The sequence below is a fragment of the Erpetoichthys calabaricus genome, chromosome 3 (genome assembly GCF_900747795.2).
Source record: "Erpetoichthys calabaricus chromosome 3, fErpCal1.3, whole genome shotgun sequence".
Classification (NCBI taxonomy): Eukaryota; Metazoa; Chordata; class Cladistia; order Polypteriformes; family Polypteridae; genus Erpetoichthys; species Erpetoichthys calabaricus.
Genome location: NC_041396.2, coordinates 180,467,475 through 180,492,156, shown reverse-complemented (window position 1 = coordinate 180,492,156; position 24,682 = coordinate 180,467,475). Strand labels below are relative to the sequence as shown.

General features: G+C 37.4%; 1 protein-coding gene across 2 annotated transcripts in view; it reads left to right on the top strand.

Annotated features, from left to right (window-relative positions):
* The window catches only part of dse (dermatan sulfate epimerase), a 71,202-nt gene that overhangs the window by 14,716 nt on the left and 31,804 nt on the right, over positions 1-24,682 (top strand). For both annotated transcript variants that reach the window (XM_028797569.2, XM_028797570.2), the window contains one exon: positions 20,074-20,327. In XM_028797569.2, coding sequence (XP_028653402.1) covers positions 20,074-20,327 — 254 coding nt within the window. The remainder of the gene's footprint in view (positions 1-20,073; positions 20,328-24,682) is intronic.

The window sequence follows — 24,682 nt, the reverse complement described above, 5'->3', positions numbered from 1 at the left end:
TTATTAAGATACAATGAAGGGAGCAGACTGCACAGAGAAAGGGCAATATATAATGAAGTCAACAAAAGAGAGTTAAGCATTTAAAACCAGGGCTGTGGAGTCGGTAGATAAATTCTTCAACTTCGACTCCTTAATTTCTGGTACTTCTGACTCCGACTCCTCTGTTTTTAATATGCTAATGTATTTTCCATGTTGATTGAAGGAAGGCAACATACATGTCATTTAACCACATAACTACTGGCTAGGAAGCTGACTCTCTACCTTATTGGCCAGTTAAACAAAAAAATTAAAACAAGGTTTTATTTATTGCTTTTATCAAGTGGTTATAAAGTAGTAGCATGCATAAAAATCAGGAACTTTACCAGTTCAAAAAAAATAAGCCACATTCTTCGGTACAAAGCTTAATTACATGAACAAAAAACAGTTTATATATTAAACTTGGAATATAGTTATAGAGTAGAATAGCTGTTAAATGCAATCCAAAATTAACTCAATGCAATGTTCTAAGAAACAGAATTGTTAATGCCAGATCCTCTTTCATAGAAGCTCTTAAATCTGACTTGATTATTTTTTGAGCTGAAAATAGTCTTTCAACACTGACTTGGGTGGGTGGCTTTGCTGTTACAGTTCTAGCCACATCACTAATAATCTCTGGATTAACAAGGATGGCTTCTTCTACAGTCAGTTTCGATGAGTGATTATACTTTTCAACTATTTTTAATTTTTAAAAAAACTCCTGCTGGAATCTCTTTATTTGGACATTTACTGGTCGTTTATCTTTCACACATAGGTAATGTTGGTTTGCTTTTGAAACTTTCATTTTGTCCAATTATGAATCAAAGTCTAATTCTTCATTTGAAGAAGATGATCCTGAGTTACCAGTGCTTATAGCTTCATCCAGTGGTGGTGTTTCAGGTAGTAGTAAAATCACTGCTCAACAAAATTCTTCTCACTGTATCAACATAAATAGCAGCTAACAAGATTTGATTATCCAGTAAGAGACTCTCTCTTTTCTTCATTGAAGATATGATGCCATCAGCTATTAACCCCACACTTTTGTTCAGGCAATATATCAAGCTCTTCCATTCCAATATAAATTTTCCGGGTGTTAAATATTCATATTGCAACCTCTTGGTGACAGTTAAAGGGTAAGAAAGTAGACTTTCCAGTTCTTTTACTTGTGCCCACTGGCTTTCAGTTAATAAAACATTTTCATTGTCCAGTTCTTCAAGAAAGTCTTTTAGTTCAAGCTAACACTTTACCATCAAATAAGTGCTTCCCCAGCGTGTTGTTGCACGTCTTTTCAAAATGGCATCTGTTTTACGAGCCCTGCCTGCAACAGTTACTTACCTCAATTTGCCAATTAGAGTAGCTGCATGACGCTCTTTCAATCCATCTCTTATTGCAAGTTTTAGAGTATGAACAGCAAAATGCATATGTTGAATAGTAGTAAGCTTAGATGCTTCTTCAGCAATGTTATCCAAAATTTCACTATTCTCTTCGATTTCACTTTCTCCAATACTTGCAGAACTGTCTTCCTCTAATATCTGTTTGCCACTTTCTCCATCTACTTTATTCATTTTCTCAATTGTGCTTAACATAATAGAAGCATTATGTGCCAAAGTACATAGAATCTGTTCCTTTTTAATTTCAAAATCTTCTAGAACAGGTGGTGTGCAAAGTTATGCTAAAGTTCAGCCCTGGGTGTGAGCATATGTGGAGAGTGCAGACAGAACCCCTGAACACACATCAGGCCGTAGCACACACCTACACCTACATCATTACACTTGTTTACACTCAAATGAACTTGTTAAACACATTATACTGTATCTGAAATAAAATGAAAACACTTTTTGTAATGTACCATAATCCAGATTACAATATGTGAATGTCTGGTTGTATAAACAGCAGAGGCCATTATTGGGACTGAACTGCCATCACTCGAACTCTTATATAAGACTCACTGTGGGAGAAGGGCCAGACACATTCTCAAGGACAAAACTCATCCTGGAAATTCTTTGTTTGAGCTCCTCCTGTCAGGCAGATGCTTTAGGTCAATCTGTGTACGCACAAACAGACTAAAAAATATCTTTTTTCCCATCTGCCATAAACTTTCTGAACTCTGAATCTCTTCAGTCTGAGATCATTTTTAATTGAACATGTGCAATAAGCTGTATTGGTAACGTGCAATGTATAATATGCAATGTACTATTCATTAACAGGTGCAATAACAATTTATTCTGCTTTGCTTTGAGCAATAATAATTTGCTCTAGTTACTTGATCACTTAACACTGTATACGACATATTTGGAATTATTTGACTTTTGTTTAAATGCACATTGGGGCTGTCACAAAAAGTAATTTTGTTTTGTTACACAATGACAATAAAGTACTTGAACTTGAACTTGAACTAGCTCAGCTGAACTTCACACTAGTAGTAACACAGCTATGTACTGGGCTTTATTCTTACATCAGAGAAGTACTTAATTATGACTATTGTTTGTGAAATGGGACATTTGAACTTGCTGTATTTTTTTTTCATTACAATTTAAATTTATTAGGAATCCATTTTTGCTGACTCTGACTCCAGGTACCCCAAATTGTCTCCAACTCCTCGACTCCAACTCCGACTCTGACTCCACAGCCCTGTTTAAAACTATAGCAAAACAGAAATATTTCTAAATGTCTTATAAATCTAAAAATCATGCTGCTATTCTTTTCTGAATGTAGAATAATAGAAGAAAAAAGAAATATCAGCTAATTAAATGAGATCATTGTTATCAGCTAATTAAATGAGATCATTGTTATCAGTTGTTGGCACTGATTATGAATCTGGTTGATACAAAAAAAAACCTGAATCCAGGACTGACTTTGAGAACCTCTGCTCTAAACGTTTGTCTGTCCAGTTTTTGATTGTAGGTAGTGTCTGGATGTAGCGTACAGCTGACACGGGTCCACTGACTGTTCTTCCTGAATAATTATGAATCATCTACAGTAGGTGCAATTTAGCAAGTTTGAAATGGGCATTTATTGTTTTATTAGTGAGAAGAAGTTGGTACTCTGTCGCGAATCACATTTTTATCCAATATCATTCTAAGCATTAAAAAAGGAATACTAATTTTAACCGAAACAATGTAAAACTACATATTCTTAGATTTTATCTATAGGTTTTTTGTAGCTTTGTACACAATAGTATAGCCTATTTTGGCACAACAACCTATCTTTGGATAATAGACTGTTTCCTCAGACATTTTCCCCATATACAGTGGTGTGAAAAACTATTTGCCTCCTTGCTGATTTCTTATTCTTTTGCATGTTTGTCACACAAAATGTTTCTGATCATCAAACACATTTAACCATTAGTCAAATATAACACAAGTAAACACAAAATGCAGTTTGTAAATGATGGTTTTTATTATTTAGGGAGAAAAAAAATCCAAACCTACATGGCCCTGTGTGAAAAAGTAATTGCCCCCTTGTTAAGAAATAACCTAACTGTGGTGTATCACACCTGAGTTCAATTTCCGTAGCCACCCCCAGGCCTGATTACTGCCACACCTGTTTCAATCAAGAAATCACTTAAATAGGAGCTGCCTGACACAGAGAAGTAGACCAAAAGCACCTCAAAAGCTAGACATCATGCCAAGATCCAAAGAAATTCAGGAACAAATGAGAACAGAAGTAATTGAGATCTATCAGTCTGGTAAAGGTTATAAAGCCATTTCTAAAGCTTTGGGACTCCAGCGAACCACAGTGAGAGCCATTATCCACAAATGGCAAAAACATGAAACAGTGGTGAACCTTCCCAGGAGTGGCCGGCCGACCAAAATTACCCCAAGAGCGCAGAGACGACTCATCCGAGAGGTCACAAAAGACCACAGGACAACATCTAAAGAACTGCAGGCTTCACTTGCCTCAATTAAGGTCAGTGTTCACGACTCCACCATAAGAAAGAGACTGGGCAAAAACGGCCTGCGTGGCAGATTTCCAAGACGCAAACCACTGTTAAGCAAAAAGAACATTAGGGCTCGTCTCAATTTTGCTAAGAAACATCTCAATGATTGCCAAGACTTTTGGGAAAATACCTTGTGGACTGATGAGACAAAAGTTGAACTTTTTGGAAGGCAAATGTCCCGTTACATCTGGCGTAAAAGGAACACAGCATTTCAGAAAAAGAACATCATACCAACAGTAAAATATGGTGGTGGTAGTGTGATGGTCTGGGGTTGTTTTGCTGCTTCAGGACCCGGAAGGCTTGCTGTGATAGATGGAACCATGAATTCTACTGTCTACCAAAAAATCCTGAAGGAGAATGTCCGGCCATCTGTTCGTCAACTCAAGCTGAAGCGATCTTGGGTGCTGCAACAGGACAATGACCCAAAACACACCAGCAAATCCACCTCTGAATGGCTGAAGAAAAACAAAATGAAGACTTTGGAGTGGCCTAGTCAAAGTCCTGACCTGAATCCAATTGAGATGCTATGGCATGACCTTAAAAAGGCGGTTCATGCTAGAAAACCCTCAAATAAAGCTGAATTACAACAATTTTGCAAAGATGAGTGGGCCAAAATTCCTCCAGAGCGCTGTAAAAGACTCATTGCAAGTTATCGCAAACGCTTGATTGCAGTTATTGCTGCTAAGGGTGGCCCAACCAGTTATTAGGTTCAGGGGGCAATTACTTTTTCACACAGGGCCATGTAGGTTTGGATTTTTTTTTCTCCCTAAATAATAAAAACCACCATTTACAAACTGCATTTTGTGTTTACTTGTGTTATATTTGACTAATGGTTAAATGTGTTTGATGATCAGAAACATTTTGTGTGACAAACATGCAAAAGAATAAGAAATCAGGAAGGGGGCAAATAGTTTTTCACACCACTGTAGGTCTGACTATAGTGAGCTGGTATCACAACAACAACATTTATTTATATAGCACATTTTCATACAAAAAGTATGAAAAGTATCACAGAACCCTAAAAGTGTTTTATATCTCATTCTGCTCATTAGCACCTTTTCTCCAGACAGCATCATTGCGCAGTAAAAAAAGTGACAGAAACATAAAAGTCTGTTTTTTTGCTCCTTGTAATTTTCCTTTACAAATCATGGAAATATGTTAACAATTTCATTTTGAGAAATGTGCATTTATTTAGATAATCCCATACATTTTCAATGTAAAATACACTGTTCTTGAAAAGATCTACCATTAAAAAACAAACTGAACCTAAAGATGTTGGGCCTGGTATGCCTTGTTACACATGTGTAACTTGCCAGTTTTGTTTCATCGGAATAATTGGCCAAAAGATGGGACAAGTTTTAAAACAGGAGTCTTTTGGAAAAAAAAGTAGTAATTTCTGTTTATTTTTGTTGTTTCCAGAAATGAACTACTGGGAAATGCAGAACAAATATTTAATGAGCTAGAAGAATATTTTTAATGTGTAAATAAATACTATTATTGTGCAAGCATTTTGTTGTAATATGCTGTACTGCACATTGCTCTTGCATTTCTAAAATGTTCTGAATGTTTTCAAAGCAATTTCTAAATATATATATATATATATGTTCATGGTGCCCACAGCAGACTTTCTGTCTATTAATTTAATTTAAAAATATTTAAAAAGCATCTGAAAGTATAAAATCTTACAGCTTATTTTATATCTCAGTTACATGATGATAAAACTAATCATTCTTTTAAATATTTCTAATTATTTTGAAGAAAGAGAATATGAAAAAAATATTATTTTTAACTTTCAAATACAATCTATAAGTAAATTATTTTTTAAAATGTAGGTATCTAAAACAGGTTTGTATGACTCAGTCAAGAAAAGTAGGCTGGAAAAAAGAGCACATTTTTCACCAAGATTTTGTTCCTGAGAATCTTCTTTTCATAATGTTTGAGGCAGTTCCAGAATGACAAGTATGCAAGTGATGTTAAATGTGGTGCAAAAGGCAAGCTTGAATGTGGTCAATATAACTTTTCATTATCCTTAAGTAATGGTGAAGCATACCACTGTGTTACCACTATGATTGCCATGTTTTTTGTGATGTATTATTTTTTGTGAAACTGCTGCCTTTTTGGAGAAACCTGTCTTATATAAAAGTATGTACTGTACGTTTCAAATACTTATTGTCTTTATTATTGAAAAAAGCTATGTATATGCATAGCATCCTATAGATATTTCACAAGTTGTGAGACTGTGTGTATCTTTGTAATGTTTTTTATCTGCTACATTAATTGAACATTGGTCATTTGACTTATTAAATTTAAAGTCAAGTCAAAGCGAACTTTATTGTCATCTCAACCATATACAAGTATACAGATAGACGAAATTGCAAAACTCAGGGTCCACAGTGTAACAACATGAAGTGCAAATAAAAAATTCAAATTAAAAATTAAATTAAAATTTAAATTTAAAATCAAAATTAAAAGACAAACAAAACAAGACATTGTGCAAAGACGAGACAAAGAAGTAGCAGCAATATTGACGTGTAGTAAGCAAAATGGACATTGATGCAATGTATGGTATTATGCAATCTAGATACATAAATATAGTCAATAAATATGTAATATAATAAATAAATAATAGATATAGATAATACAACACAGTGTGAGGTAGTACAGAAATGGCAGCATGACTCAGTGTATGATAATAGTTGTTTAAGACTTGTGTAAACAATGACAGGTCAGAATGTTTCACAGCAGAAGGATATCAAAGAATGTCAAAGTGCAGTGTGCAAAATACTGAAAGGTCAGTATGAGATTTTCAGTTCTTTTCTACATGCACACTAGTCTTTGCAGGAAAGTGGCTTGCATGTATAAAAGTTCTGTTTTTAGAGGTGGTTGAGGCAGTATGGAAGATCCCAGGTGGCAGCATGGTGTTAAGGAGTCTGACAGCTTGGGGATAAAAACTATACTGCACCCTGGCAGATCTGGCTCTGATGCTGCAGTATCTTCTCTTGGATGGCAGAAGTGTGAAAAGTCCATGTGAGGGGTGTAAGGAGTCCTGCACAATGCTGCAGTCCTTGTGGACACTGTGTTTGTAAAATATGTCCTGTAGTGAAGGGAGAGGCACCCCAATAATGTTCTCTGCTGTCTTCACTATCCTTTGCAGGTGCTTGTGGTCGGCTATGTTGCAATTGCCATACCAGACAGTGATGCAGCTGGTCAGAACACTCTCAATGGTGCCTCTGTAGAGCATGATGAGGATGGAAGGGGGAAGACTTGCTCACTTCAGCCACCTCAGGAAGTGTAGTCTCTGCTGGGCTTTCTTGATTAGTGATGAGGTGTAATGCATCCATGTAAGTTCCTCAGTTACGTGCACACCGAGGAACTTGGTACTCCTAATACGTCTCCACATCTGAACCATTGATGCTGAGTGGGATGTGGGCAGGATGTGATTTTCTGAAGTCCACAATTATCTCATTTGTCTTGTCAACATTGAGAGATAGATTGTTGTCTTTACACCATGCGGACAGCCGTTCCACCTCATCTCTGTATGCTGTTTCATCATCCCTGCTTATCAGTCCCAGCACCGTCGTATCATCTGCAAACTTGATGATGTGTTTGGTGTTGTACGTGGCTGTGCAGTCGTGAGTCAACAGGTTGAAGAGCAGTGGACTAAGCACACAGTCCTGGGGCGCTCCAGTGCTCAGTGTGATGATGCTGGAAGTGTTACATCCCATCTGAACTGACTGGGGCCTCTCTGTCAAGAAGTCCAGGATCCATTTGCAGAGGGTGGTGTTCAGGCCCAACCTGCTCAGTTTTACAACCAGCTTTTGAGGGATGATTGTCTTGAAGGCGGAGCTAAAGTCTATGAATAGCATCCTGACATATGTGTCTTTTTTTATCCAGATGTGTCAGAGAGAAGTGAAGGGCAGAACATATGGCATTGTCAGTTGACCTGTTTGAGTGGTATGCAAACTGAAGAGGGTCAAGGGAGGCAGGGAGATTAGTCTTTATGTGTGACATGACTAACCATTCAAAGCACTTCATGATAATTGGCGTGAGTACAACTGGTCGGTAGTCATTCAAGCATGTCACTGATGACTTCTTCGGCACTGGTATGATGGTGGTCGACTTGAAGCATGCTGGGACTGACGATTGGCTCAGAGATGTGTTGAAGATGTCTGTGAGGACACCAGCCAGTTGATTGCTGCATTCTTTGAGCACACGGCCATGTATGTTGTCAGGTCCTGCAGCCTTGCGTGGATTGACTCTGGATATAGTCCTCCTCACGTCGGTTGTGGAGAGACAGAGTACCTAGTCAGTGGCGGGAGGTGTTGCTTTTCTTGCGGGCTCTTTGTTCTGCGTCTCAAACCGTGCAAAGTTGTTCAGCTCATGCGGTAGGGAGGCATCACGATCACTTGTAGTTTGTAATTGTATGAACGCCCTGCCACATACGATGTGTGTCTCTGGTGCTGCTGAGGTGTTTATTAATCCTCTACGCGTAGGCCCACTTAGCTCTCCTCATAGCGTGAGACAGGTTGGCTCTGGCCACCCTGAGGGCGGCCTTGTCTCCAGATCTGAAGGCTGCATTTCTGATCTTGAGCAGTGTGTGCACTGCTCTCGTCATCCAGGGCTTTTAGTTGGCTCTTGTCGTAACATCCTTGGTGACAGTAACATCCTCTATGCACTTGGAGATGTAGCCAGTCACAGAGTCTGTGCACTCCTCCAGATTGATGAAGTCACCATCCATAGCAGCCTCCCTGAAAATGTGCCAGTCTGTCAATTCGAAGCAGTCTTGGAGAGCTAAAACAGCACCAACCTGCCACACTCTGATGTTCTTGCGGGCTGGTTTAGTGCGCTTCAGCAGGGGCTTGTATGCAGGAACCATAAACACACTGAGTAGCTGCGCGTGTAAACATAGGCCAGACAACTTCCCCCTCTAGTAGCAAAGTTCACATTCTGGAAAAATTTTGGGAGAAATGACTTCAAGTTGGCATGACTGAAGTCTCCAGCAATAATGAAAAATGCCTCGGGGTGAGTTGTTTGCAGTTTGCTGATGGTCTTGTAGAGTTTCGCTGGTGCCTGGTTAGCATTTGCTCTAGGCGGGAGGTAGACGGCAACCACCAGCACGCAGCTGTACTCCCTTGGCAGGTAGAAAGGCCAGCACCTTACCGATAAAACCTCTTATCAGCGGGGAACAGTGTCGCATGACTGCAGCATTGTTCATACACCACTCTCTGTTCACATAAACACACAGTCTGCCCCCCATGGGTCTTACCGGACAAAGAAGCGTCTCTGTCTGCTCGGAAGATGGTCAGACAGTCTAGCTGGATGGCCGAGTCTGCAATGTTTTCCTGGAGCCATGTCTCAGTGAAAATAAAGATGCAACAGTCTCTCATTTCCCACCGCTTGGCCCACTGCAGCTTTATGTAATCCAGCTTGTTGTCTAGCGATCGGACGTTTGCGAACAGAATGAACGGTATCACAGGTCTGGTGGGGTTAGCTTTTAGTCAGCAAAGTAAGCAAAGCCTGCGGAGCATCTCTGTCACCTTACTGGATATTTCGGCGCAGTTTGTTCGGAAATCGAGCAGGATTTGCTGCTCGTAAATGTATGTCTGTGTACCAGTGTCATTTAACTCTACTTCTTTTCTTGTACTAGTTGTCAAAGACAAACAGAGATGAACACTAAACACTGCAGACTCGGGAGCTCTGCAAGCCACAGCCAAAATTACAAATTAATTTGTACCATGTCATATCTTTCAGAGATTTAATGTATTTGAAAAATTTTGCTTATTGTGGACGTTAGATGTTGTACTTTTACTCTATAGCCCATACATTCAATTTCAAGTTTATGTGCATAGACCTAATATCAATAATGACAATACCTGCAATTGTTCTGCCTTGTACCCTATGCTTGTTGGGTTAGGCCTCCGCTCTCCTGCGACCTTCCTCATGATTAAGTGGGATTAGAAAATGTTATGGTATACAATAAATACTGCATACATTATATGCAAAATATATTTGCAAGTTTTTATTTATATACATAAAGATGCTCCATTTGTGTTGAGTTAGTACTGCTGCCACTCAGTTCCAGGGACATGAACTTTAATCTCAACCCAGTAACTGTCTGCGTGGAGTTTGCATGGTTCTCCTCAAATATGTGTAGGAGTTTCTCCTGGATACCCTGGTTTTTCTGTAACATCCTGATGATTTGTACAGTATATTAGGTTAACAGATTACTCCAAACTGTCTTGGTTTGAGTAATTGTGGCAGTGTGTCCAGCACTGAACTGTCATTTCATCTAGAGTTGGTTCCTGCATAACACATTGGCAGTGGAATAACCTATGATTTCTGCAATCCTAGAACTGGATAAACTTGGTTTAGATAATAGATGGATGGATAGATAGAGTGTATTATACAGCTATATAAATTGTTCCATTACTAAACCTTCATAGTGGTAAATGCTCGTCTTTCAGTATGTGGAGTAATAGGAAACCACCTTAACTCAGAAATGTTTGAAATCTGATTGCTCTAGCTTAGAAATGTGGCTGCTAAAGTTTGTGGTAATGTCAGTGACCTAAGTTTGCACTGATTCAGCCAAAATAAAATGCAAGCCTTTAAATGATGGCAGTGTTATCTTGCTATCTGCAGAGTTTCTGAACAAACTTGTTTTTTTTTAATTAATGTTAAGGGTGATTCTCATTTTTCCACTGATTCAGGTCAACAAAGCAGTTAAGTAATGATAGAAGTGTTACTTTCATTAACAAATACAGGTGATTGAAAATCTGAAACATAATTAATGTAAAGTTTTCAAAGGATATGTTGTATTAGGCATAGATAAATGAAAAATGGACTCAGACTTGTCAAACCCTGGAGAATACCACATCTAAGTATGGATAGAAATGAGATTCCTTGTAAATTGTCAAAACTGTGTAGAAGAATCCATGTTACACTATCGAAGGTAATGCTTAATTACAAAAAACATAAAGCCACACTGAAAGATATAATAAAGTGCTGTTTTACAATAATGTTGAACTTATGAAACATCACTCTTTCATACGAAGTAAGAATTATAGCCCCATTTCAAATTTACAGTGTCATTTTATTCTAAAGAACATTTAGATCTATAGTACATTTAGTTTAGTAGAGTCCTGGAAACGGGCATTTGAAGGTACTGTATCTGTGACAGTGCTAGCCAGTAGATGTTTTAATTGTATTCAGCACGGTCTACTATCACAAGTGAATTTTCAAAAAAGGTTATTGGAGCTGAACCTAAGGGATAGTGGATTAGTTTTGCTCTAGGAATTAATCATTGAATTTATACCAAAATGACTTACACTTATCAGAGACTAGCAAAATACCCGCGCTTCGCAGCGGAGAAGTAGTGTGTTAAAGAGGTTATGTAAACATATATATACATAAACATATATACATATATATATATACATATACACATCCACATATATATATACATATATCAACATATATATACACATACAGACACATATATACATATACATATTTGTATATCTACATATATATACACATATATACATATACTTATTTGTATATCTACATATATATACACATATATACATATACATATTTGTATATCTACATATATATACACATATATACATATACATACATATCTATCTACATACATACACATATATCTATCTATCTATCTATCTATCTATCTATCTATCTATCTATCTATCTATATACACATACATACATATCTATCTCTCTCTCTCTATATATATATATATATATATATATATATATATATATATAGCTGATTACCCAGTGGATTCGCTCACTGAGTGCAAGAGAAAAAAATAAAATGTATGTATAAAATAAGTTTAATTGCCAAATTTATTTTTCCACAAATAAAGGGCACTTACAATAACATAGAACTCAATATAAACAACATTAACATCATTATCATATGAGAATATGAAGTAATATATAAGAAGCACATTGCATATAAATATAAATTATTAAACAGTAAAATGTTCTTCTATAATACGCTACCGTGGCTATTCGTTTGTCTGTCCAGGATTTTAAATCACCTGTAGCTCGCAAACCGTTTCACCTATTGACTTGAAATTTGGTACACATATACTACGTCACGTCTACTATTCGCTTTCCCACACATATGAACAAATATATATATATATATATATATATATATATATATATATATATATATATATATATATATACACATACATATACACACACATACACATATACAGTGATGTGAAAAACTATTTGCCCCCTTCCCGATTTCTTATTCTTTTGCATGTTTGTCACACAAAATGTTTCTGATCATCAAACACATTTAACCATTAGTCAAATATAACACAAGTAAACACAAAATGCAGTTTTTAAATGATGGTTTTTATTATTTAGGGAGAAAAAAAATCCAAACCTACATGGCCCTGTGTGAAAAAGTAATTGCCCCCTTGTTAAAAAATAACCTAACTGTGGTGTATCACACCTGAGTTCAATTTCCGTAGCCACCCCCAGGCCTGATTACTGCCACACCTGTTTCAATCAAGAAATCACTTAAATAGGAGCTTCCTGACACAGAGAAGTAGACCAAAAGCACCTCAAAAGCTAGACATCATGCCAAGATCCAAAGAAATTCAGGAACAAATGAGAACAGAAGTAATTGAAATCTATCAGTCTGGTAAAGGTTATAAAGCCATTTGTAAAGCTTTGGGACTCCAGCGAACCACAGTGAGAGCCATTATCCACAAATGGCAAAAACATGGAACAGTGGTGAACCTTCCCAGGAGTGGCCGGCCGACCAAAATTACCCCAAGAGCGCAGAGACGACTCATCCGAGAGGTCACAAAAGACCCCAGGACAACGTCTAAAGAACTGCAGGCCACACTTGCCTCAATTAAGGTCAGTGTTCACGACTCCACCATAAGAAAGAGACTGGGCAAAAACGGCCTGCATGGCAGATTTCCAAGACGCAAACCACTGTTAAGCAAAAAGAACATTAGGGCTCGTCTCAATTTTGCTAAGAAACATCTCAATGATTGCCAAGACTTTTGGGAAAATACCTTGTGGACTGATGAGTCAAAAGTTGAACTTTTTGGAAGGCAAATGTCCCGTTACATCTGGCGTAAAAGGAACACAGCATTTCAGAAAAAGAACATCATACCAACAGTAAAATATGGTGGTGGTAGTGTGATGGTCTGGGGTTGTTTTGCTGCTTCAGGACCTGGAAGGCTTGCTGTGATAGATGGAACCATGAATTCTACTGTCTACCAAAAAATCCTGAAGGAGAATGTCTGGCCATCTGTTCATCAACTCAAGCTGAAGCGATCTTGGGTGCTGCAACAGGACAATGACCCAAAACACACCAGCAAATCCACCTCTGAATGGCTGAAGAAAAACAAAATGAAGACTTTGGAGTGGCCTAGTCAAAGTCCTGACCTGAATCCAATTGAGATGCTATGGCATGACCTTAAAAAGGCGGTTCATGCTAGAAAACCCTCAAATAAAGCTGAATTACAACAATTTTGCAAAGATGAGTGGGCCAAAAATCCTCCAGAGCGCTGTAAAAGACTTATTGCAAGTTATCGCAAACGCTTGATTGCAGTTATTGCTGCTAAGGGTGGCCCAACCAGTTATTAGGTTCAGGGGGCAATTACTTTTTCACACAGGGCCATGTAGGTTTGGATTTTTTTTTCTCCCTAAATAATAAAAACCACCATTTACAAACTGCATTTTGTGTTTACTTGTGTTATATCTGACTAATGGTTAAATGTGTTTGATGATCAGAAACATTTTGTGTGACAAACATGCAAAAGAATAAGAAATCAGGAAGGGGGCAAATAGTTTTTCACACCACTGTATACATATACATACATAGTGCGTTGCAACACGGGCTGCGATTGTTACATGGGAGGGAGAGGACAAATCACAGCTTCCCGCTTTCTAATCGGGCTTGTGATTGCTGCTTTGACGGATGCCCAGATCCCACAGTATTTCCCCTTAGGAGAGGCGTTAGGCAAGTGTAATTGAATAGCGGTGCTGCAAGTTATTGCTCTTTTTATCTTTATTTTATTTTATTTTATTGTAGAGTCAACTCACAGCTGCACGCACCAGTGCGTGCGTGGCGGATGCGTACGGCTGACGTTTTCATTGTCTACCACCTCCGCTAATCATTCTTGAGGCAGATTGAAGACTTAAGTGCCAGCTTAACTGAAAAATTAAAGAAAACATACTAAGTTTTAAAAAAAATCAGTTTTAACGGGAAAAGATGCCGACGACAGAAGAGAAGCAGTGGGACGCTAGGGTGAAGAGCTGCTCATTAAGCAGCAAGGTCATCAACCTCTGAGCAAACGAATGGTAAACGTACAGAGAAAGAGGATAAATACTATGAACGGTCATGTCAAGTATATTCACTCCACGTTATCGTGCAGTGCGCTGTTACTGGTATTTTGATAAAAGAATCTGAATAACATATACGAAGCGTATAAATTATTAAACAGTAAAACATTAACATTTAAGAAGTAAAGATACATTGAGTACTACTGTAGTGCTTTCGGGTATAGTACATTTTTTGTTTGCCCATTACATGCATAAATGTATACATTTTTTGGTGTACCTACCCAAGAACACGTGACATGACCCGGCAGTTAAAAATTTATCGCTCCAGCAATTTTAACTCTGTTACAAAGTCATCTAATATGGTATTGCAAATGGCAGCGGGAGCGTTTCTATAAACTCAATTTAAACTTACTGTTTACACCGTGCTTTGAAGATGCATAGTATGCGACACGTGTTTCGCCGTAATTGTGGGCTCATTAGGAGTACACAGTCACTGCACTCCCTTACTGGAATTGATCCTCGGACGTAGAGGCGAAGCCCCTAACGTTGTGCTACGGCGTGTGGTTCGTTCATTTGACAGCATGTAGATCGGGGTAATTACATTGCAGGCATTCGTAGTCTGATTCACAATCTGATTGTATGGGTGGTTACCTACCAGGTAACGCTTGTGGTTGGTGAGCAAGTCGGCTAACTTCTGCCACGGTGCCCTCTTTCAGTTGCGAGAAGCAGATCATACAATGGTTGAAATAGTTTAATATATATAGCAAAATCACCGCGCTTCGCAGGGGCGAATATGGTATTGCAAACGGCAGCGTTTCTATAAACTTAATTTGAAGTTACGGTTTATACCGTGCTTTGTTTCATATTCTTTTCCTACTTTATCAATTGTGTAATGTGTTTTTTGAACAGGTTTGATTCATGGAAGTGATCACTCCTGCTGCGTTCAGTCACTTCACGTGAGCCGCTCTCTTGTGTGATGTTGCGATGTCCACGGGTTTATTTAATGTTAGCTAAGACCCGGCAGTTAAAAGTTTCTCGCTACAGCAATTTTAACTCTGTTACAAAGTGATGCAAACTGTCGTTTATACCTCGTGTCTTCTCATTAAACTTGTATCTCGCGAATATGGCATTGCAAACGGCAGCGGGAGCGTTTCTATAAAGTTAATTTAAGGTTAGGTTTATACCGTGCTTTTTTATACCTCATGTCTTCTCATTAAACTTGTATCTCGCGAATATGGTATTGCAAACGGCAGCGGGAGCGTTTGTATAAAGTTAATTTAAGGTTAGGTTTATACCGTGCTTTTTTATACCTCATGTCTTCTCATTAAACTTGTATCTCGCGAATATGGCATTGCAAACGGCAGCGGGAGCGTTTCTATAAAGTTAATTTAAGGTTAGGTTTATACCGTGCTTTTTTATACCTCATGTCTTCTCATTAAACTTGTATCTCGCGAATATGGTATTGCAAACGGCAGCGGGAGCGTTTCTATAAAGTAAATTTAGACTTACGGTTTACACCGTGCTTTTTTATACCTCGTGTCTTATGAAGATGCTTGTATGCGTCACTCACTCGCTTCTTATTGTTTCGCTGCCTTGTCAATTGTGTAATGAGTGTTTTCTTCAGCGCTCTTTGGGGCTCCTCCTTCTTTTGTACGTACTGAGTTCACAGTCAGTTCACGTGATTACGTGGGAGGCGTGATGACGCGACACGCAACTCAGTCTCCTACGGCCATCTTGCTGCCTTCCATTACAGTATATGGACAAAAAAGAGATTCCAGTTATGACCATTACGCGTATAATTTTGAAATGAAACCTGCCTAACTTTTGTAAGTAAGCTGTAAGGAATGAGCCTGCCAAATTTCAGCCTTCCACCTACACGGGAAGTTGGAGAATTAGTGATGAGTCAGTCAGTCAGTCAGTGAGTGATTATCAGAGATTTGCAATTCATTGAAGTTTTTTTAATCCTTTTTTTTCTTGTCAGCTTCTCAATTCATTTTAATTACACATTATTATTTATCTGTAATAGGCAATGAGAGATGTTAGTCAAGAAATATGCATGTTAACTTAACATGTGTCATCTTTCTGGAGTGGCATGATTTCTTATGAATCCAGTCACCACACCCTTTTACTGGTATTACTTCTGTTTTTTCTTGCTGACATTGTGGTATTCTTTGTTTTTGCAGTTCATTTTCTGGTTATTTGAATTTCTGCTTTTTATCTTAGTTTTCAGATTTGCCATTGTGTTCCTTTTTTGTAGAAAATATTGCTTGTCAGATTATTCTTCTGCTAAACACTTTTAGACCTACTTCATTCAGTATTTCTAATATAATGTACAAAAATTGTTCCTGCATTCAGGACAGTTTGCGAATATATAGGTAGTACAGATGAAAAGATAACCATTACATAAACATCTTTTAGCAAAACTGGCTTTAAAGAATCAGTCTCAACACACGAAAAAGGTTTGAGGCAGCCACCCGTATATCGTCCCTGGCTGCAAAAGGGTATAGAAATAAGTTGAGATGTGCTCTCATTGAGTTCCAAACTGAACTCATGAAGTAGTGATATGATGGTGGCTTTAAAGGCCAAAACCAGAAGTGACATCATCTGTGCCAGGAACCGGAAGTGACATCATTCTTGGCGCTGGGACCAGATATGACGTCTTTCATGGTGCCAGAAACCAGAAAGTGCTGTCATTCTTGGCGCCGGAACCAGAAGTGATGTCATTCTGCTGTTGTTGATGATAAATCAGGTAGGTTTTCCCGTATATTGTCTGCAAACATAACAGTAGGTTTAGCGCACCCTGCCACCCCCTGGCCTGGTAGGTAATTACCTCCACGTGGTCCACTCAGCTTCCTCCTAATCGCACGTGTGTGACAATATGCAGTATGCATTCCATACGTTATAGTTTTGGACATGTTTGAGAAAATTTTCATACTGAACTACAATGGTGTTGGACTTACAGTTTGCAACAAATTAGTGATGTTCTGATCAATCAACCACAGATCTAAATGAACAGATTTTCGCTACAAAAGACTCAATTGGTAAGTGGTAAATTGGCCAATCACAAAAAGCTATTTTTTTCAGCATCTGCTTGTCTAATCTTTATGGCATTTTAGTCCTCCTTATATGAGATATTATGGTAGTTGAGCTAGCACAGAGAGCAGTAAAGTAGAATTTAACAGAGAGAGAGAGAAGACCCAAATATTTGCCTTTACAATAAAGAAAATGGAGGGCTAAACTGAGTAAAACGAATCAGAGGAGTAGTCTGGTCCAATTAGGCAAATGGCAAGAAAAAATTCTTTAATGAATTCAGACCTTTTTATGTCCTTTAATTAAAACAGACACTGTTTTTCTGAGTTTGAACAGTGAGTGAGCTCGTGTTAAGTTCAGCAACTCACATTTTCAATTAGAAAAAGAAAAGATATGAAGAATTTCAAATTGCTACTTAGTAAACAATAGGCTTTTTAGCTTAACAGCAAATTTGTGTATGATACTTGAAAACTTGTTAAGCATGTTAGACTTTTATCTTCTTGATAAACATTTTATTAACATTTGAAACATTTGTGGGGCGGCACGGTGGCACAGTGGTAGCGCTGCTGCCTTGCAGTAAGGAGACCTGGGTTTGCTTCCCGGGACCTCCCTGTATGGAGTTTGCATGTTCATCCCGTGTCTGCGTGGGTTTCCTCTGGGAGCTCCGGTTTCCTCCCACAGTCCAATAACATGCAGGTTAGGTGGATTGGCGTTTCTAAATTGTCCCTATTGTGTGCTTGGTGTGTGTGTGTCCTGCGGTGGGTTGGCGCCCTGCCCGGGATTGGTTCCTGCCTTGGGATTGGCTCCAGCAGACCCCTTTGACCCTGTGTTCAGATTCAGCGGGTTGGATAATGGATGGATGGATGAAACATTTGTGCCTTTTTTAAAGGTTTGTACTGTGTTCATTACTTCTTTGTGTATATCATACAATGTAAGTTTTGGTAAGACACTGTCCTGCATTACTGGGTTAAGCAACTGGATGGATGAATAGATGGATGAAAATGATACATTGAAGACAATATTTTTGCATTAGGTGTGACGAGGACGGACAGAATTACAAATTAGTACTTTAAAGGGTCAACTCAGGCGGCTGGGAGACAAAGTCAGAGAGGCGAGATTACGTTGGTTTGGACATGTGCAGAGGAGAGATGATGAGTATATTGGGAGAAGGATGTTAAGGATAGAGCTGCCAGGGAAGAGGAAAAGAGGAAGGCCTAAGCAAAGTTTTATGGATGTGGTAAGAGAGGACATGCAGGTGATGGGTGTAACAGAACAAGATGCAGAGGACAGAAAGATATGGAAGAAGATGATCCGCTGTGGCAACCCTTAACGGGAGTGGGGCCGAAGGAAGGAGAAGAAGAAGATTCATACACATCATAACCTAGTTTACTATCTTCCAAGCACATAGTCACCACTTAAACGACCTGGTGGAAATCTGTATATAATTTGTGTATCTTTAAATGAAGAAAATAAATTCCATTAGGTGTTATAGGTTCTTACACTCCCTCAGATAGTGCACAGTGTTTTTATCTCTCAAATATATATGGTATAACTCAAGTATAATGCAATGCAAAATTAAAAAACAAAGACAATGACAACGCATTTTCCCCATACAGTAGCTAAGCCCATACCCTGTGTTCCACCATGCAGTGAGTTTGCTGATGTGCTGTATTTTATTGTATTGTTCTTTGGCTGATGCCTCAGGGTTACTTAAGAATGTCAACAGGCAAACAGGAAAGCAATACCCTTTAACACTCAGTAACTCTCCACCAACAAACTTTCTGTTTCTTCCCTTTTCACTCTTTAAAACTAGGTCAGTGAATACATTGTAGGTACTCCCAGGGCACCATGCCACAGATTCTGTCCGTTAGTGACAGCAAAATCTCCTCTACACTAAATGCAGAGTAGGAAAATGAGTAGGTATCAGCTACAACCCACTGGTTTAATTTTATAAGGTGTGAGTGGTGGGTTTGTGAGGTGATGGTCAAAGACGCAAACACAGGATTCAGTGGATGTTATTCTTTGTTGGCTTTTTTATTGTAGCTGTACTTTCTCTCTGCAAATGTATCAACCCCAGTCCCTGACCCTCCTTTTTCTTTCTTCCCACTTCTCCACATAAGAAATTGCAAAACAGAAAATGTCTCTGTGAAAGTAAAGCAAGCTGCAACCTTAGACCACTGAGTGTTCAATCTTTTAGAGGACATACAAATATTAACTTATGAATTTGTAATTATTAATAGTCTAAATGATTTAAATGAATTTAATAATTTACCTATAACATATTGTACTATAATTGCTTATTGCATTTCATAATGAAAATATTATAATCTCAGTATAACCTTTAGTATTCTGAATGTTCAAAGAGACGTCAAAATTTCTATTTAATGTATTATGTGAGGCGATTGCTGCCCATGGTCATGGTCAGTGGAAGGGGAAGCCTGTTTAAGAAGCACGTAGTGAGTAACGACTAGGTCAGCTAGCTCTTAGATTACAAAGGATTTTTTAACATTCTACTTTAGTTATGATGGGGTTTGAGAAACACTCTTAAATTAAGTATTGCTCTTATGATGGAGTTTACAGTGTTCTTAGTGTTACAGTGCTTCAGGGAAACACACCCTTCTTCTGAGGAAACACACTCATCTTCTGAAATGTAAAACAAAATTTTCCTGACAGTTAATAGTCTTTTCTCTGATTAAATAATTAATACATCTGTTTTGTTTTGTTGTTGTTTTTTTTTTTTGTAGGTTGGTAAAAGATGCTCCTTGGGATGAAGTTCCTCTTGCACATTCTCTTGTTGGATTTGCTACTGCCTATGATTTTCTTTACAACCATCTGAGTAAAACACAGCAGGAGCATTATCTGGAAGTAATTGCCAATGCCTCTAGGTACATGTATGAAAAGTCATACAATCGAGGATGGGGTTTCCAATATTTACACAACCATCAACCAACAAACTGTGTTGCCCTCTTAACTGGGAGTCTTATTCTTATGAACCAAGGTATGTTGAGAGAAACCTCACATTTTGTTCTTGGGCTGCTAAATCTGGCACAAGTCTGTTTATGCACTTTTCTCCTGTTTTACAACAGGTTGATTACTATTATTAGATAATAGACAGTCTCTCTCATTCCCTGTAGCGTGAAAGCAAAATATTGTTAATGTCTAGATTTTCCATGAATTGAATGTGCTTAAACTCATGCCTCTCATTATCAGCATATTATGATTGGCTCTGTTGTTTATGCTTTATATATAAAGAATATGATTTTATTTACACTTCTGGTTTTAAATAATATTTTAATCGTAAGAAGCTGTTTTCTGAAATAAATATTTAAAAAAATAGTCTAAATCTAATTATTAGAAGGGTGAATTCTTCTTATTTTGAATGTTTTAACGAGTTATGAAAGAAGACAAATCGGTTTTTGCATGGTACTTGGACTAGAATGTAGTAAATTCAGTTTATAATCTTAGGTTACTTCAAAGCAAAGGACTTTTCAAGTACTACTAGATCACATTAATCTAAGAATATGAGAAGCAAATCTAACAATACGAAAAACAAATCTAAACATGGATATTTGGAAAGGAATGTAATAAGGAAAAGTGTATAAATTGAAATTGGAATTTTGCTGGTGTATTTGGCTATTAGTAAGTCAGACATAGCACAAGTAGAATTGAAAAGTGGATATTTTATTTAAACTATAGGGTGTAATCAGTACTCAAATCTGCATTAATTAGGCTGAATCTACATTTGTAATCTACACTGGATGCTTGAAACCTTCCCCCAATATTTATCAACTTTGTAAAATGTATTAACTGTTGATTTTGATAAGAGAAAGTTACCATGTATGGAAAACTTAAAACCAGTTTCATATTTCATATTGTTTATGTTAAGCATCTGCAAAGCTGAAGTAAGCATATTACTGTATATACTCGCTGATAATTTGGAACTTGATTTTACTGTATAATTTCTGGTATTTTATAATGTCGGCCGTATATGTTGAATGCGGAAAACTCATGCTGTTGGTCCAAGAGATTATGATATGCTGAGAGAGTAACCACAGAACACACTGCCTTCTATGTGAGTGTAGCAATGTGCTATATCAGCGTGTGCTCCTAACCTCTCTCTCTCTCTCTCTCTCTCTATTGTGCCTACGTGACCACACAGTAAAACCCAAACTATTCTGAAGCAACGTTTGCACTGATTTGTGTGTTTTGTATCTCACACCCTCATACACCTTTATCGTAAGAGCATCCCTTATCTATGATGGAACATTCGATCAGAAGAAAATATGAAGTTGCTTTTAAATTAAACGTCATTGAAGTAGCGAAAGAAATTGGAAACTGCGCTGCTGCAACAAAATTCGATGCGTCTGAGAAACTGATGCGAGATTGTAGGGGGTAAGAAGATGTAAAAAAATTAATTTAAGTGTCGCATTTTTGAATGGGTGTATAAGTCGGGGTCTGATTTTATGAACGATTTTTTGTGTTTCAAGACCTGACTAACACGTGAGTATATGCGGTAATTAACTTTAGCAGTATGTTCTATAAGAAAGTGTCTATATTTTGTGAAAATAAGTGTGGCATCGTCATTGTCACAAATTAAGTCATATTTTACTATGTTGCAGAGTCAAGTGTATTCAAGTCATTGTATTTCCCTACTGCAAACCGGATAGCCAAGTTTGGAATCACAGGAAATTTATAATAGTACTGTCAAGCTAACAATTATTATTTTATCTGAGGTTTCAAGTGCATGAGATCATTTAATTTTAACTTCATAAAATGGATTTTCATAGTTACAGTCTCCCAGTATTGTTTATTTTCCCTTGTAGCAGGCGAAATGCTTGCAGAGGTATAAAGCTATGTCTCTGAAGTAGCATAGATAATGAAGCCAGTTCTGATAATACAACATTCAAAAACATTGGCTTTACACATTTTTTAACAGTATTTAGATTTGGAATACAGTAATCCCTCGCTACTTCGCGGTTCACTTTTCGCGGATTCACGACTTCGCGGATTTTATATGTAAGCATATCTAAATATATAACGCGGATTTTTCGCTGCTTCCCGGGTTTCTGCAGACAATGCGTCTTTTTACTTCTGGTATTTGCTTCCTCAGTTGGTTTGCCCAGTTGATTTCATACAAGAGATGCTATTGGCGGATGGCTGAGAAGCTACCCAATCAGAGCACGCAGTTAAGTTCCTGTGTGCTGCTGATTGGCTCAGCGACGTGCTGCATTAACCAGGAAGTCTCATCTCACTCATGCAACATTAACGTGCTCTTGCTACTGCATTCAGGGGATTATCACCTTCAATCGTCATCATTTTTACTGCGCAGCATATTCATCACGTCATATATAGCTACGTGTACTTCGCTATACAGTAAGTGTAAACTTATCTACCGATTTCATATTGCTTAGCAGTTGTCCCTGTTATTAATAGAGTAAAGGGTGGGTTGTAAACAATACAGGGAGGGTTTAAAAACGTCCAAATACACGTTAAATAATTAAATAAATATGGTGTCCCTACTTCGCGGAAATTCAGTTATCGCGGTCGGCCTTGGAACCTATCTCCCGCGATAAGTGAGGGATTACTGTAATTATCTTTATTTGTATATAAATGACTGCTGGTACTTGTGATAACTTCAGGATGTAGTCTCTCATACGTTTAATTTAACCAGCTTTTTAGTACAGGGTAAATTCTTGATTATTATTGATTATTGATTATTATTGATTATAGAATTTAATTACCTAGCATTGTCAAAAATGTGTTTGTATAGAGTAAGCCCCACCAATTTCCTTAAGTTTTGACAATATCAAAAATATTTTGTTTAATATGATCAGTACACACTGTCACTCCAACAGGCTGCTTCTGTCTAGTGTGCTCCTCCTTCACCCAAAACAGAAGTCACTAATAGGAGAAAAAAAAACTCTGTGTAGTCTACATTTTCCTTGCTATGCTCAAGAACAGAATTTGTCTTTGAAAAAGAAAACTCCCGTCTGGTGTACTGCAAATTAAACTGAATAAACTAAAATTTGTAGTGTTATTGTTTTAAATTTTTCCCCTCAAAAAACAGCTGTGACCATAGGATTGTCAGAATTTTTTTTTATAAATTCTGTTAAAAAATTAAATAGGATTAGTCTAAAGCAGAATACAGTTCAACAGTATTTGTATTAAATTTAGTAGTTTTTCAAATTATAATGCATACATAATTAGTCTAATACCAATTTTATAAACAAAAAACACACCTTATTTTTATATACTGTAGCTCCTTTCTATAACAAGCACTATCCCAAAGCACTTTGTAAGGTCTAGCTACTAGGGATGCTCTGATCAATCGGCCACTGATCTAAGTCGGGTATTTTTCACAAAAAAGACTTGATAGGTGATCACTAAGTTGGCCATTCACAAAAAAATGATTTTTTCAGCCCGTTTTCCTAAGCTTTATTTTAGTTTAGTTGCAGTCCTCTTTGCACAAGGTATTACAGTAGTTGAGCCAGCACGCATCTTTTTTTTTTTGGCTGCAAATGTCTTGCAGTGTTAACAAAGAGCAGGAAGTTGAGGCTTGTTTTGGAATAGATGACTGGAGTGTTTCGCCTTTACATTAAAGAAAGTAATAAGTTGAGAAAAAGAAATCAGAGTTGTCCTGTTCAGTCAGACAATTAGACAGCAAGAAAAGCTACTTTAATGAATCCAGACTTTTTTAATTTTAGATAGATAACTTATTTATCTTATTACTTTATTTATTTTGTCCTTTAATTAAAACAGACACCGTTTTCATAGCAGCTTATATTTTCAATTGGAAAAAGAAAATTTTTAGCATAACAGCAACTTGTGTCTTTTACTTATACTAAACCTAGAGAAAAGTCAAGCAAAAAGACACCTTGTATTGGCTAACTAAAAAGATTACAATATGCAAGCTTTCGAGACAACTCAGGCCCCTTCTTCAGGCAAGATGTAATCATTAGATCTTACATCAATCATTAAACATTACATCTTACCTGAAGAAGGGGCCTGAGTTGCCTTGAATGCTTGCATATTGTAATCTTTTTAGTTAGCCAATAAAAGGTGTCATTTTGCTTGACTTTTCTCTACATTCATAATGGCTATCAAGATACAACACCCTAGTACTAATTATAAACCTGTTAAGTATGTTATTCTTTTGTCTTTGATAAACAACTTCTGAACATTTGAGGCTTTTTAAAAGATTTTACTGTGCTTATTATTTGTTGCTATGTGTCTTACAGCATATGTTTTGGTAAGAAACCAGTGTTACATAATTAAAATGGTAATCCATATTTATAATTATACCTCAAGAATTATAAATGTCTAGCTGATACACTGAAGAAAAAAAACACCTGT